Source organism: Xenia sp. Carnegie-2017, unplaced genomic scaffold (genome assembly GCF_021976095.1).
Source record: "Xenia sp. Carnegie-2017 unplaced genomic scaffold, XeniaSp_v1 HiC_scaffold_22, whole genome shotgun sequence".
Taxonomy (NCBI): Eukaryota; Metazoa; Cnidaria; class Anthozoa; order Malacalcyonacea; family Xeniidae; genus Xenia; species Xenia sp. Carnegie-2017.
In genome coordinates, this window is record NW_025813485.1 from 16,226,903 (window position 1) to 16,240,968 (window position 14,066).

The following is a 14,066-nucleotide window of genomic DNA, read 5'->3' on the forward strand; positions in this document are numbered from 1 at the left end:
ACAAGTAAAGATTCTTACATCGACGTATTCAATCTTTTTATACTACATACTTGAATACTTCAACATTCTAGGTGCACGAGAAGTCAATTTTTCTTGAACTAGTAAGAAGATAGTGAAACACAAAGTAGCCATAATATTCATCATTCTTTTGATTTAAGACTCGATAATTTCTCTAAGCTAGCTACGTTATATATTATATCTATCTAGATAAACTTACGTACATTGTTAAACATTCTACCAAAACGTAAAAAATAGCTTTCCCGTCCTTTTTTTTGAGACGATTTTTTGTTCGGCTTGTAACGTTTTAACCTAACTGCCTTCCTTATAACTACAAATAACCACAACTTACTCTTCATAGTTTTTTCAGACAATATCATAAACCTCTCTGTGAAAAGACTGATAATAATACGAAAAACTATGTCTTTAGTCACAGATACATAATATTTGAAGTCATAAATTGTTTGAAAAGAGATTGAACAATATTGAAAATCGCAAAATTTGAAAAATAATTAGGGTAAATTTAAATCCTTCTGGAATTTAAATGATAGAGACATACAGAAGATAGAAAAAACAATTTTACACTTTAACTTCGTAGTCTTTCATTTTGTATAATCTCGTCTTCATTTCTTCATCTTTCATTAAAAGTCCCTGTAGATAAACAAAACGCTACATACATAAACGACGGGTAAATAATTATTTGTGGAAAGTGTCTAAACGCAGGATGCTTCTTTTTAAGTCAATGAAATCTAATGATAGATACTTCTCGCATAAACCTAAGATTAATAACAAACAGTCTGCACAAAATATCCTTAACATTAATTCATTTTCGAGCATGACAAATGAAAAACAGATGATCGCTAGCTTCATTAAAACGAGTTTTTTTTTCAAACAGAAAATTAAAATGGAATTTTTGTTAAAGCTGTAGTACCTTTCGTAAAGTAGCCAATTGAAGAAGTATATTCTCTTGATGAGCTGTCGGTTGAAACGTCGCCAAAACATGCTAAAAAACGTAGACAATTGTTTTAATAAATATAAAGAAACCATCATTTCTCGGTTTCATTGTGAGTTATGACATTCGCGTATATTTTTAAGCAAATCCTATGTAAGTATACTTACACTTGGTATGACAGTTTCTTGTATCTGAGATGAAGTTTTTTCTATTTTCTCTTCTTCATACATTTCAATGTTTTCTCGCGATTGTTTTACATCATTACTACCATGAATGCTTTTCTTAACAATGGACTTTGTAATTTTCTTTCTTTTCTCTTGATGTTTTGACGTCAGTCCTTTATGTTTCACATCAACTTGTCGAAACTTATTTCCACTCGAAGCATTATTGAGAGATGTATTATTTGATTGTGTCAAATGAACATTAAGTTGATCGTGTGGTAATGTCAACAACGTACTTTCTGTTCTGTGAAATGGTACTATATACTCATAAGAAATATCTTTCTGTGAAAAATTATTTCTGTCACCACTCTCGCTATTCAAACAACCTAAATCTTCGTCGATCCATTTATTAATAATAGAATGAGATATTTTCTGTTCCGAAGGATCGTTGTCTGTGGTTTCGTTTAAAGAAGACATTGATACTTCAACATCTAAAGGAGTTTTGCTGCTTGCTTCGTACTTAAGATTGTCTTCTATCTTGTCAACTTCATCATTTAGATTATGCAATGTTTTACTATCTATAAACAAACAAAATTACGACATTTTTCAACTATATGAGAAACACGAGCAAGGAGAAGAAAAGACGCTTGGTACGTTTTAATCGTACACACCTTCTATGTTTTGATTGACATGTTTTTTTCTCTTATCGTGTTTTGCCTGAAAAATGAAAGGTGATTGTTTTCATTTTATTTGATATCATCTTTCTAGTGGTGATGACATTATAAATGACTTCATGGAAGGACTAAATGTTTATACTATCCTCCCAGGGAAGAATAAAGAATATTGCACCTGTTGAGCAGAAATGTTTATACTATCCTCCCAGGGAAGAATAAAGAATATTGCACCTGTTGAGCAGATTGAAATGCATTAGAAATGCTTTCATGTAAAATTTCAGAACGACGTTTGGTTTTCTCCTGCAAGAAAATGGGCAAGGATTATACCACACAACTACTTTGTTCATCTCTGAAAGCAATATAATATACGTTTAAACTAGAATAAAAAAAGTTTCAAAACCTCTTTTTCTTTCATTTTCAAAATTTCTTGCTGAAATTGACCATGTAGTTTTTCTCTTTCTTTCGCTAATCTTTCTTCTTCCAATACTTCTTCACGAATAAGTCGTTCTCGGTCTTCCATCTTCCTTTGTCGTCGATCTTCTACTTGACGTTCGATCGCTTTCTAAATTCAAATATAATTATGCATATTTTTTGAGTTTAATCAACATGATGTTTGAAAATGAAAATATTTAGATTAATTCTCTGTAAGTGTTTCGATAACTAGACTGTATCATATCAGTAACGGCCAGAAACAATGTAAATGATTTTCAGTGTTAAAATAAACTAAAGCAGACCGTTTCTTGTGTTTGAGTGAAATGAGAGGAGAGAAACCTGGGACCTACAAGCCTAAATAATAAGAAAATACTTAAGGAAAATTATTGCTAATCAATCAAAATACCAAAATAATCTTGAGTAAAATAACTGCTTCTAACGCAATAGTTGTTTTTTAGACTAGTCAATAAGACTATTTGTTTACAAAACAAACCTGATGTTCCAAAACTTTTCTTTTCCGTTCGTCCACTTCATCTTCAGCTAGCATACTGATTAAGCCCCGACCTCGCGCATGCTCATTACATACTCTGTAAGTTTAATTATAAATAACCAAGCAAGATTAATAATTCAAGATATTTACAGTAAATCAAGTAATTATATACTATTTTTTAAATGGCTCAAAATACTTGTAACGTCTAAATTTTAAAGTCACTGTTATGACGAGTGATGACAATGAAACAGAAATGATTTCTTTAATGAATGTCTGTCTGCAGTCTTAAAAAAGAAATATGTCATGTTTGTTAAATTTCTTTAACATTTGAAAAATTTATTACCTGTTTAATGGTTCTTTAGGTTCAGAGGTAATAGCGTCTGAGTTTGTTGAGCATTGATCGTTTTTTATGAATTTATGGCGATCCTCTTTCTATAGATAAAAAAATTGATAAAAATGACGGTGGAAAGTTACAAATCTTAATCACAAACAAATGACAACAACGAGCCTTAAAACATAGCGACATGCTGATGCAGACGATACAGTAATTTGTTTTCTTCAGTGGAAAATCCACAAAAGAAATTCAAGTAACAAATCACAAAAACAAGTAACAAATTATAACAAAAAGTAACAAATAACAACAGCAAGCAACAAACCACGAAAACAACTAACAGTCAATAACAATTGGTAACAAATCAGGAAAACAAGTAACAATTCTTAACTACAGAAAGCAATTAATAATAATAAGTAATAAATTGTGAAGAAAAGTTGAAAATTAGATTGACCTGAGATGCAGGAAAAGAAAATTCATTTTTGTATATTTGAGCATCTCTTTCTTTCTTGTCTTTTATTTGCTGTTCTATACATGAAAAGCTATAGTTGAGCGCACTGATATAATTTTGGAAAACATAGGAAAATCTGAAATTTGAAAATGAATTTGCATCATTGTTTACCTAACTCTTTCACCCATTGTTTGTGTTTTGCTGCTTTGTCCTCAAGGGGATTGTTAATCACTAAACCAGGAGCCTTAAACATAATGGAATAACATGACATCTTGATATTTTTCAGAAAATCTTTTATAAATAAACACATTCAATTGAAAAATTGAAATATATATTTCACCCCAATAGCAAATGAACTCCTCAAGGCCAAAGGTTTTTTAGATTCATCTAAATTCAATTTTTTCAAATCATCTTCCCTTGCAATATCAACTTTTAAAGGAGCAGGCAAGGTTGCCTACAAAATGATAAACTTTCTTTATCAATCATGATGATAAATTAATAAAAACACTGTTTACAATATTCATTTAGAAATTAATAAAATCATAACCTTGCTGTCTGAATAGTTTATATTTTTCTTATCATGGATATTTTCTTCCTTTATATCTTAAAAAGAAATGTGTCTATTTGTTATGGCCACATAAGAAAGAATGTCATTTTTCTGAGACATGGGTTAGGGATTGATTACCTATCTAGTACCTAAACACACTAACTGTAGTCACGTTTAATTATTTCAGCTTTTCAGGCTGCATTACTTTGAATCAAACCTGACATATCTCTTGATTTTATGACTACTCAAACTATGTACTCTTTTGCAAGCTTGATAAAGTCATTCATATTATCTTGATAATAGAAAGTAGGGGGATGTTCTCATTTGAATGTTTTTCAGAAATATGTTCCTTTGAAATCAATTTTCAGAAATAAGTTCCTTTGAAATCAAGAGATAATGTACACAAAAGAGCAATGCCCCTATAATTATCAAGCTTGAGATACAACTACGTAGTAAAGTTTAAAATGATAAAACTAATATATGATACCTTTATTATGGTCTGTTTCTAAGCTATTGTTACTGCACATATCAAGATTTTTCTTTGATATTTCCAGTTCATTCTGAGTAACAGAGTCTGCTGTTTCTTCATTATTAGTGCCAATAGACTTAACATGTTTTTTTGGAGTCTTTCGTCTTTTAACTTGGCTTTCCAACACATTTTCATTAAATTTTGATGATAATTTTAATGAATTAATCTGTTTACTGCTTCTTATAGAGGGATTTTTATTTTTTATATCTGTTTTTTTCAACTGGAGCACACCTTCATTTGACTTTCTTGACAAACTTTTATTGTTTTGCTTGGGTATTATTGAGTTCTTTTTATCTTGGTGCTAAATAAAATAGCCATAAACATATACATTGATAGTATAAAAAACTGTCAGTCTTTCACATTATCTAGGTAGCAGAAATAGTAAAGAATAATATTTTAAGATTATGTACATTAAAAAGCACAAATGACCTGCATTACCTCTCCATATTTGTGTAAGCGACTTTCAAAACCTTTAAAAGATAATCAAATCCAACATCAAAAATTTTGGTTATATGAGAAAATAACAACAAATATCAATGTATATTCGGCAAACATAAATTTAGCAAAAACTTTAAACATTTACGAAAAAAATATGAAGTGAAATGAAATATTGACCTTGAGACAGAACGATGTTCAATTTGCCATTTACACTTTCTGTCAAGTTCAACCTACGCAAAATAGAGAAATAATAAAATTAGAGCCCCAAACAGTTGTATACTACATTAGAATTTACTCAAAGTACAAAGTCAAAGATAGAAAACTGCAAATTAGAAATAACAAAATTCGTGAATGAAATTATGAATACAATAAAAAGCTCACATATGGCCTGTTCTACAAAGGAAGAGCAAGAAATAGCAATCATTAAATAATTTTCCTCCAAATCAACGCTTATTTCATCATTTTCAACAAAAGCACAGCACAAATGAATAAATGAACGAAAATCAAAATTTGTTGTGTTGATCGTTCATCTTTCATGGTTTCTAAGCAAAATAATGATACTTCATGTAGTAGGAAGGGTTTGCGAATTAGATTTACCAAGGTACATGGGTACACGGTACAAAGATTAGCCAGGATCAGTCATCAGTCAAGGCTTTTGTAATTTAAAAAAATTAACCGCAATGCAAAATATCTGTGAATAAAATCATTCACAAAACGTTTTTTTTAAATATTCTATATAGCATGGTCGACATAGGAGAAATAGTCAATATTGTTCCACTTCATTCGCAAAACCAAAGTATTTTTTAAAAATAAATATGTTTTAACATTTCACATTGACGTGATTTAAAAAACTAGCCAAAAATGTCAAGTATGTACTTACACAGCTGTGAAATATGCATTGTGTTTTGCAACAAGTCCTATATGTTCTTATCTTGAGTGGATTTTTGTCTCTCAACCTCCCACGTCCATAAATGTTGTCTGCGAATCTCACAGGACCAGACTATGGTATTGTTGTCAAATGGTTATGTTCGTTCAATTTTATTGGTCAATACGTACCTCCTTTGCAAAGATGAATTTCAAATTTCATGTGACACAGTGATTTTTTACTAAAGTTATATTGAGTAATCATAGGTGTAGGAAGTGTTTGATGTGTGGGGGCGGGGGGAGGTTAGGAGGCTTTAGCCCCTATATTTTCAGATTGGGGGCTTAGCACTTCTACTGAAAAATATACGACCACTAATTTTACTAAAGATTTTCCATTGATATTGTTACATTTTTAACTCTTCAGAGAGTAAAAACGTATTTAATACCTTTGTATGAAACTCAGACATTGTACTTGAATACGTTATGTTGCAATGAGCACCATGACTAAATCATTCTAGTTATTAGTAACTTTTTCGTTTTGTGAAATATATTGATTGTACGTACTATCCTTGCTTTTGGCATTAATTGTATTAAATATGTGTATTGTAATGAAGTACAACTAAATAGTAAAGAGTTCATAGTATAACTGTATGTTTTACATAACAGAAGATACTTCCATCAAGATGAAATATTCTAAAATTGTTATGCTTAAGTAGTTGTCGCAAAACGATTACAGAAAAATGTCCTTCTGCTAACTTTAAAGTGACATAATCAAAATAAATATTTAAAAAAGCTGTTCCCAACTTTTAATGGCCTTCGTTATCGATCGGTTGTTATAAACACATAGCTGCAAGTTAATCTAAAAAAAAACCAAAAACAACAAGATGGAAGAATCAACTTACTATCGTATACAAATATCGACTTATTTATACATAATAGAAAATAATGTCTGAAATAATAGTAATATTGAAAATAATTTATAAAATGTCTTCAGACACATCTCTAAGACTTAAATCACAAAGACTTACCGACATGAATATTGAACAGATGTTAAAGAGTATTCATGCCACTCCTTGCACTGACATCACAAACGTTCCGCCGATTTAAGCTAGGTTGAGACCTCGTCCTCTAAGGTCTGCAGTGGTCTCTGTTTGAAATTACGTAGAATTTAATCACAAAAGATCTATGTTCAATTCAATTTTTCATACTATACTGTTTTAAGATTTAGGCCAAATCACAAATATTTGATGGTTAACCATAAATTTAGATGAAGTTTAAGTTTGTTAAAACGTAATGTAGTGAAATACTGATTTATCCACGATGCATATTTGAAATAATTGAATATTGTTTCACTGATTGTCATGTAAAATTGTAGCTTACTTTTTGACTATCTGCTATTGAAGAGTATTTTCACGAACTAACTTTCTGAGGATTCTATAGTCATGTTTTCATGGCAAATAAATAATCACAGGTTGTCAGCCTGTAGCCAAATAAAAGAAGTGAAAAAATGTGACAAACAGACCATTTGACTTGCGTTCAAATAGTTGTCATGAAAGACTAAAACTACATATGCTGCAGACTTCATTGCATTACTTGAGTGTCTTTGAAAATTTGAATGAAAATCAAATGATTTAAAGTTTCTTAGTAAATGGCGTCAATTTGTCTTAATCCCATGAATGAATCAGTACTTGCTTGGTTTTCATCGATCGATGCGATGAAAAGCTTTTTATAATTAAAAGATTTACCTGAAAGTAACAAAATCTTTTCAAAACAAATAAGCTGTTTTTTTAAAAATATATCAACTTTCTACTATAGCGTGTGCGAGAAATATATTTATAGAGACATTTTTGATATTTTAGTGTGATCTTATCGGGAATCTTTTAGAGATTTTTACAATCTTTTCATATTTGTCGCACTGACTAATATTCAGATCAAAATAAAAATAGATTCTGTAGATAACATCTGCAAGCAAAGATACACTATTTCAGAGGGGGGGCATATACTCATATTTCACAGATTATACTTTTGGCGTAATTTTATATATCACGCTTTATAATTGGTTGTGTCATTAACACTTGTCTTTCATCAATTTTGCCCTTATGAACTCATCGTTTTATTATACTGCCAATTTCGGATTTTTTGTGAAGAAAGGTTCAACAAGCGTTGCGTTTCTTGTTTTCAAGTGTTGAAAAAGAAGTCATTGTAATAATTATAGACACGCGACATCGTTTACAAATAAATACTGAGTTCTTGGCAGGCAGATATAAAATGAAGCTGTGTTCAATAACATCGCTGCTTTTGTTGTTTCATCTTGTGTTGATCGAAGGTCGTAGCCGTAGAAAGAAGCTTCATTTACCATACGACATTTTGTCTAAAGATGCGAAAGGTTGGGAAGCTATTGGTAAGTCGTTAAACGTCTTAAAATTATCCAGAGTCTTCCCAACTGATCGTAATATCTTGAAACGTATTGCTTTGGTGGAATCGTCGATGAACAAAACGTCAAACAGAGGAGGAATATGGAACGTTCGTACCTGTGCGTTTTACGGAGTAACGCAAAACCGCGCAAAATATGGCAAACGATTAAAAAAGATACAAAAAATAATTGGAAGAAAATTTGGCATAAAATGGAATCGTTTGACTTACGATCAACTTGAACGTCCCATATTCTCATTGCTTGCGGCAAGATTATATTTGTATATGATCTTTCCTGATGGGCTACCTCGAGGTGCTTCTACACAAAGTAAAATATGGAGCGATTATTACCATAATTGTGGAGTGTCAAAGAAGACAAACAGAAAACATTTAATAAAGCTATTTAAGAAAGGTAAGAACTTTAATTTTTCCTGTGTCGATGAAATACCATAGCTTTGGGAATTTTGAGTTAATTTTTCAATGTGATCAGCATTTCAGTGATTCGCTTTCAGTGGAGAATTTTTCTTGGATTTGTGTTTTTTCTCAGTCTGTTTTGTAAAACCATTTTCTGATTATTTTTCCCTGCAGTTTAAATTTTTCCATGCAATATATAACACAAAAACTTTCACAAAACCTTTACAAAGTTCAAATCCACGTTCTCTCAAACGGCGATCTTTATCAAAGTTATCATTGGCATGCATCTGGCGGGTAAGCTGAGAAATATATCATTCCATACATTACATTTTTTCCAAATGTTTTTCATCTCAGCGATTTTATTTTTTTAATACTTCGTTAAACTTCAAAAGTTTTGAAGAAGTTCCTATTCAGTTTCATAAAACTGTTTCTATTTATTAAGCGGGAAGTTCTCGGCTTCCCTTTAAAAACTGACTTCATAATGCGTACTACTGAATCAAATAGGAATTCAATGTCAAATTTGAAGCACAGAATCAAAAGTGTACAAGAAGGAATTATGAAAACATCGAAATAAAACGTTTAATGTCATAACTATGCATCTGATAAAAAAATTTATATAACCGTACATCAATGAAATATGATTACTATCACCATTCTGTATCATTCGGTTTGTCCTGCTTTGTCATAGTTTGTTCCTGTTAAAATTACTTTTCATTAAATCGTTGCTTGATTTAATAACATGTAAAAGTTATTAAATCAGTAAAATACTGATCCATCAGCATGTCATCCGTTCATGGTCTTTTACTTAGACTTATTCTACAATGTTTATGTTTATAAAGCATTTTCCTACCTAAAAGATACAATTCAAGAACAGTATGACTTGCATTATAAAATTTACAAGTTGGAGGAAGACTTTGAAATAAAACTTTCTTACGTTAAGAATGACGAACTTTTGACATATAACGTTCTTCCTATAGCTCATAGACAGAATATTTTGTAGATTGTAATCACATTCCTTTTCATTGCTGCGTGTGTATCCATGGTTTTCATTGCAATAAAGATCTAAAGATAATGCTCTTTTTATGAATTAATAAGTAATTTTACTAGACGTAGTACAAGTTTGGGGAGCGTTATGATGATAATTCTGTGTCCACAAACAAGCGAAATTGATCCCTTACCCTAACCATTAATTTTCAAGCACAATATGAAAGATCTTGTTTTCGACTTTCATAGACAGCTTCAACATTGCAAATCATTCGTGAAAATGTGTTCATCAATGACGATGCGTGTATTTAGAGATCAAAATTGCAATTAATTATTATGAGAAACAGAAAAAGCTAGACGCGAGAGTAAAAATTGATTGTGAAAAAATACACTAGTAATTTCGAGAATATTTACATGTTTTTGATATTATGTTCTATAAAGTAGGGAAAACAGGCATTTATTTTATTTTATCAGAAGTACAAAAGTATCGAATTACTATTCTTGTTTGTTTTTATGATTTTTGCGGGCTGAATGAGCAGCATGCGAGCATTTATCGTTGTCAAATCATCAACTCAAGCTATTCACAATTATAAAATACTTGTCACAGCAGATTTATGTTTTATTTGTTTTCATACGTGTTGCTTCGTTGTGGCAAAACTTGTTTGAGTTTCCTACTAAAATTCTCCAATCGCATTTTCTTGAAATGGTGCCAAAAGTGTATTTGTTTTCTCAATAAGAAGTACCATTAGACAGCTTTAAATTCTATTTTAACGCAACAATTTTAAAATTGAAAATATTTTTATCGTTTAGTTGTTCGTGGATCGTGTCACAGCAGTTATAAAAAATGTGATCATCACTGTGTTGAGATTTCTATTGGTTATGGAGAATGTCAATGTAAACCGAAATTCATGTTAGACTCCGATGGAAGATCTTGCAAAGGTTTACGTAACACTGAAATTATTTTACATTGTCCTTTCTGACGGGGGGTAGGGGGCTGACCCGTCAACTGTTCGACGTAGCACTTTCAGAGGGGGGAAGACTCATCAATACATATCATTCTATATCATTACATATCATTCTATATCAGTGCATATCATTACATATCAGTCCATGTCAATATGTTTAATAATTAATCAAGTAAAATGTTCTTTCTCACAGCAATAATTTATCGCAATCCGTGTACCCTAAATAATGGTAAAGTTTGTGAACATTCTTGTCTTAAAATCAAAAACACTGTCATTTGTACCTGTCCTGATGGTCATTACTTACACAATAACAGATATAAATGTTTAGGTGAGTACTGTATACTTTGGGTGATTACTGTACACTTTGGGTGAGTACTGTATACTTTGGGTGAGATATACTGTATACTTTGGGTGAATACTGTTTACTTTGGGTGATTACTGTATACTTTGGGTGAATACTGTATACTTTGGGTGATTACTGTATTCTTTGGGAGAGTATTGTATACTTTGGGTGAGTACTGTACACAATATAAATGTTTGGTTGAGTACTGTATAGTTTAGGGCCCACGAAAATTTTAAGACCTATGTTGAACATGTTTTAGAAAATTTAAAACATTTTATTATGAAAAGTCTACCATATCACGAGGAAAACATATGCAATTTCAAGAAGCGCTCTTATGAACTGTCAATCTTTTTTCATTTCGTTATTTCCGTGCAGCGCCAACACATAACCTTCTATATGACTATAAGCTTTCTTTCTTAGATATAAATGAATGTTTGTTGGCTCCTTGTCAACATGAATGCCACAACACTCCAGGTTCCTACCATTGTGCATGCTTTCCTGGTTATTCTTTGGATTATAATCAAAAACGTGCATAGGTAAGAAATAAAAGTCTGTTCTTCTTTACAAACAGACTATCTTCAATTTCCGAAGATGTATTTCAACTTTCAAAACTGCTATATGAATATCTTACCTTTCAAATTAAACGTTATGAAAATAATAAAGGAACAATCAAAATGATAGAAATTTAATTCTTCATGTTATCAGCTGATCGTAGCAGTGGCTGTATCGCTTCCAACGATCCTAGTTGTATCATTCGTTGTATGAGACAAAATAACATGTTAGATGAATGTGTCTGCCCCCCAGGAATGGCTTTGCATCATGACAATGAAACATGTGTCGGTGAGTACAATTAATCTTTAATCCACTATCTACACACTGAATCTTTAATCCTCTATCTACACACTGAATCTTCAATCCTCTATCTACACACTGAATCTTTAATCCACTATCTACACACTGAATCTAAAGACAGTATTTAATAAGAATTTTTTCATGCATATAACATAAGTAGACACAGAACTTAAAAATTCAACTCTCCTTTTTCTTCAGAAAGCAATGGTTGTTTAACATCCGACGGTTTTTGTCATCACAGTTGTGTAAGGACTGCTTCTGGTTTCTCTTGTGCTTGCAAACCTGGTTTTATGTTAGATACAAACTCTGTCACGTGCACTGGTAAATAAATATGTTTATTTGTTGACGTGTTTAAAGCCTAAACGTATTTTATTTTTTTACTGTCCATTTAAGATATCGATGAATGTTCAATTGGCGAACACAGTTGTGAAAAAGGATGTCTTAATGTTCCAGGAGGATATCACTGTTTATGTCCGTTAGGATTTAAGTTAAACAAAGATGGCTATTCATGTTCAGGTATTGAGGAAAATTCATTCTAGCTAAGTTTTTTTTTTATTTGAAACCTTTTTATTCCTGTTTATTGTTAAATCCTAAACATCAAACATTGTCTTTCAAAATGAACACGACAATTTCATCTATCTTGAAATGATTTGAAGCTATATTTTGCTTTCTATGCATGTTATAACTACATAAATGAAAGAAAAAGGTCTTTATACTTTCAATTTAAACTGTTCTACAAAGGCTGTGCACACTTTCTGATGATAGTTGCACAAAGTTTACTACATCGTTGTTTTTTTGGTGGTTTAATATTTCAATTTTATAAAATGTCAGTTGTATTTTCTTCATTCAAATAAAACTAGGTTATCTATAAATAAACTTTATTGATTTTCCATGCAGTAAATGCCAGGTTTTGGACATTTTTTTAAACAATCCTAAAAATATCCCGGTGTTTCTTGAAAATGGCGCAGATGTTTGAAAAATAAGAAATATAACAAATAACAAAGAACCAAATTATTGTATCGAAAGTAAAAGAAATAGAAATACTGCTAAGTACTTGTACGTAAATACTGAATTATTTTTATTAATTTCGTAACTCAAACAAAGATCATCATTTCACATTCACAGTTTATAAAAATAATCCTCAATTACTTAATCTGTATAGATATCAATGAATGCCTAATGAGATCAGATCTTTGCAAATCACCTGCTAAATGTGAAAATTTAAAGGAGATTACAGATGTAACTGTCCAACTGGATTCAAACTCAATGCAACCAAACATTGTGTTGGTAAGTTTGTATTTTATAACTTACGATTGTTGTTGCTTTGCATTGTTCAAGAAGATTAACACTTCTTTAGATGTTGACGAATGTCTGGTTAAGAATGGCGGATGTGAACATTCATGTCATAACGTTCCTGGGAGTCGTCAATGTAGATGTAAAGCAGGTTATCGACTTAGCGCTGACAAAAACACTTGTGAAGGTTTGTACGGCGTTATCAGTTAAGCCATCATGATGATTTCTACAGTATCATGTATAATTTTTTATCACAATCAACATATTTCTGTAACATATTGTTATGTACGTAGTATTGACCAACAGTATAAAATATTGAAATATTTTTTATAGATATTGATGAATGCAATAACTTTCCAACAATTTGCAGTCATATCTGCATAAACACACCCGGCAGTTATAAATGCTCTTGTCCTCCCGGTACAACAAGTATCGAAAACGGTGGATTGTGTTTGTAGAGCTGTTTAAATCTAAAATTTTACGACAGACAGATGTTTGCCTTGTGCAAAAACTGAAACAGTCGTAGCTGCTTTAATGTGTCTTTCTTAAATTTTTCATAGATTAGGAGAGTGAAAAAATATATGTAACAATTTGCAGTTTTTTGACAAACCATTAGCTATATGAAAATACAGTAGAGGGAAAACCTTTTTTGAGCAATGAATTGGACAATAACACGGGTGTTTACTATAAGCAATAAATAAACTCATGAACTGTGAAAAAAAATTAATTATTTTTATAAGGGTGCAAAAATAAGACTTTATAATAAATTAAATACTTACAATGTCATGTGTAGTGATTGAACAATGAAAATAAAAAATTAAAGTAAAGCGAGGAAAACGTATGTTGATTCGGTAAATGACCTAACACAGTATAACACAAACGCCATGTCCAGCCGTCAAGTTGAAAAAATAAAGTAAAAAACAAATTCCAAAGAGAC

The 14,066-nt window shown here is 31.1% G+C and overlaps 2 protein-coding genes and 1 long non-coding RNA gene across 4 annotated transcripts; 1 reads left to right on the plus strand and 2 right to left on the minus strand.

Moving 5' to 3' along the window:
* Positions 1-125: 125 nt before the first annotated feature.
* Positions 126-5,587, minus strand: LOC124446769 (coiled-coil domain-containing protein 66-like). 2 transcript variants are annotated; one of them, XM_046997646.1, is made up of 16 exons: positions 5,384-5,587; positions 5,180-5,232; positions 5,003-5,034; positions 4,523-4,865; positions 4,036-4,091; positions 3,829-3,942; positions 3,660-3,732; positions 3,492-3,565; positions 3,050-3,138; positions 2,710-2,803; positions 2,185-2,346; positions 2,016-2,084; positions 1,782-1,827; positions 1,117-1,688; positions 929-1,000; positions 126-648 (listed from the first exon to the last, which is right to left on the minus strand). In XM_046997646.1, coding segments are annotated over exons 1-16 (1,923 nt in total). In that variant the 5' UTR covers positions 5,386-5,587; the 3' UTR covers positions 126-576. The 2 variants fall into 2 exon arrangements, with proteins under 2 accessions (XP_046853602.1, XP_046853601.1); XM_046997645.1 differs by having other exon boundaries at positions 4,994-5,034.
* An 864-nt stretch (positions 5,588-6,451) lies between these two features.
* On the minus strand, positions 6,452-6,949 carry LOC124447079. Its single transcript, XR_006948600.1, has 2 exons — positions 6,895-6,949; positions 6,452-6,725 (listed from the first exon to the last, which is right to left on the minus strand). It is a non-coding gene; the product is annotated as an uncharacterized LOC124447079 (long non-coding RNA).
* A 959-nt stretch (positions 6,950-7,908) lies between these two features.
* Positions 7,909-13,966, plus strand: LOC124445212 (multiple epidermal growth factor-like domains protein 6). The gene is made up of 11 exons (XM_046995919.1): positions 7,909-8,690; positions 10,487-10,615; positions 10,835-10,969; positions 11,405-11,514; positions 11,556-11,577; positions 11,690-11,824; positions 12,035-12,157; positions 12,230-12,352; positions 12,999-13,123; positions 13,194-13,320; positions 13,463-13,966. Exons 1-11 carry the CDS (start codon positions 8,135-8,137, stop codon positions 13,585-13,587), a joined length of 1,710 nt encoding a protein of 569 aa, XP_046851875.1. The 5' UTR covers positions 7,909-8,134; the 3' UTR covers positions 13,588-13,966.
* Positions 13,967-14,066: the final 100 nt, after the last annotated feature.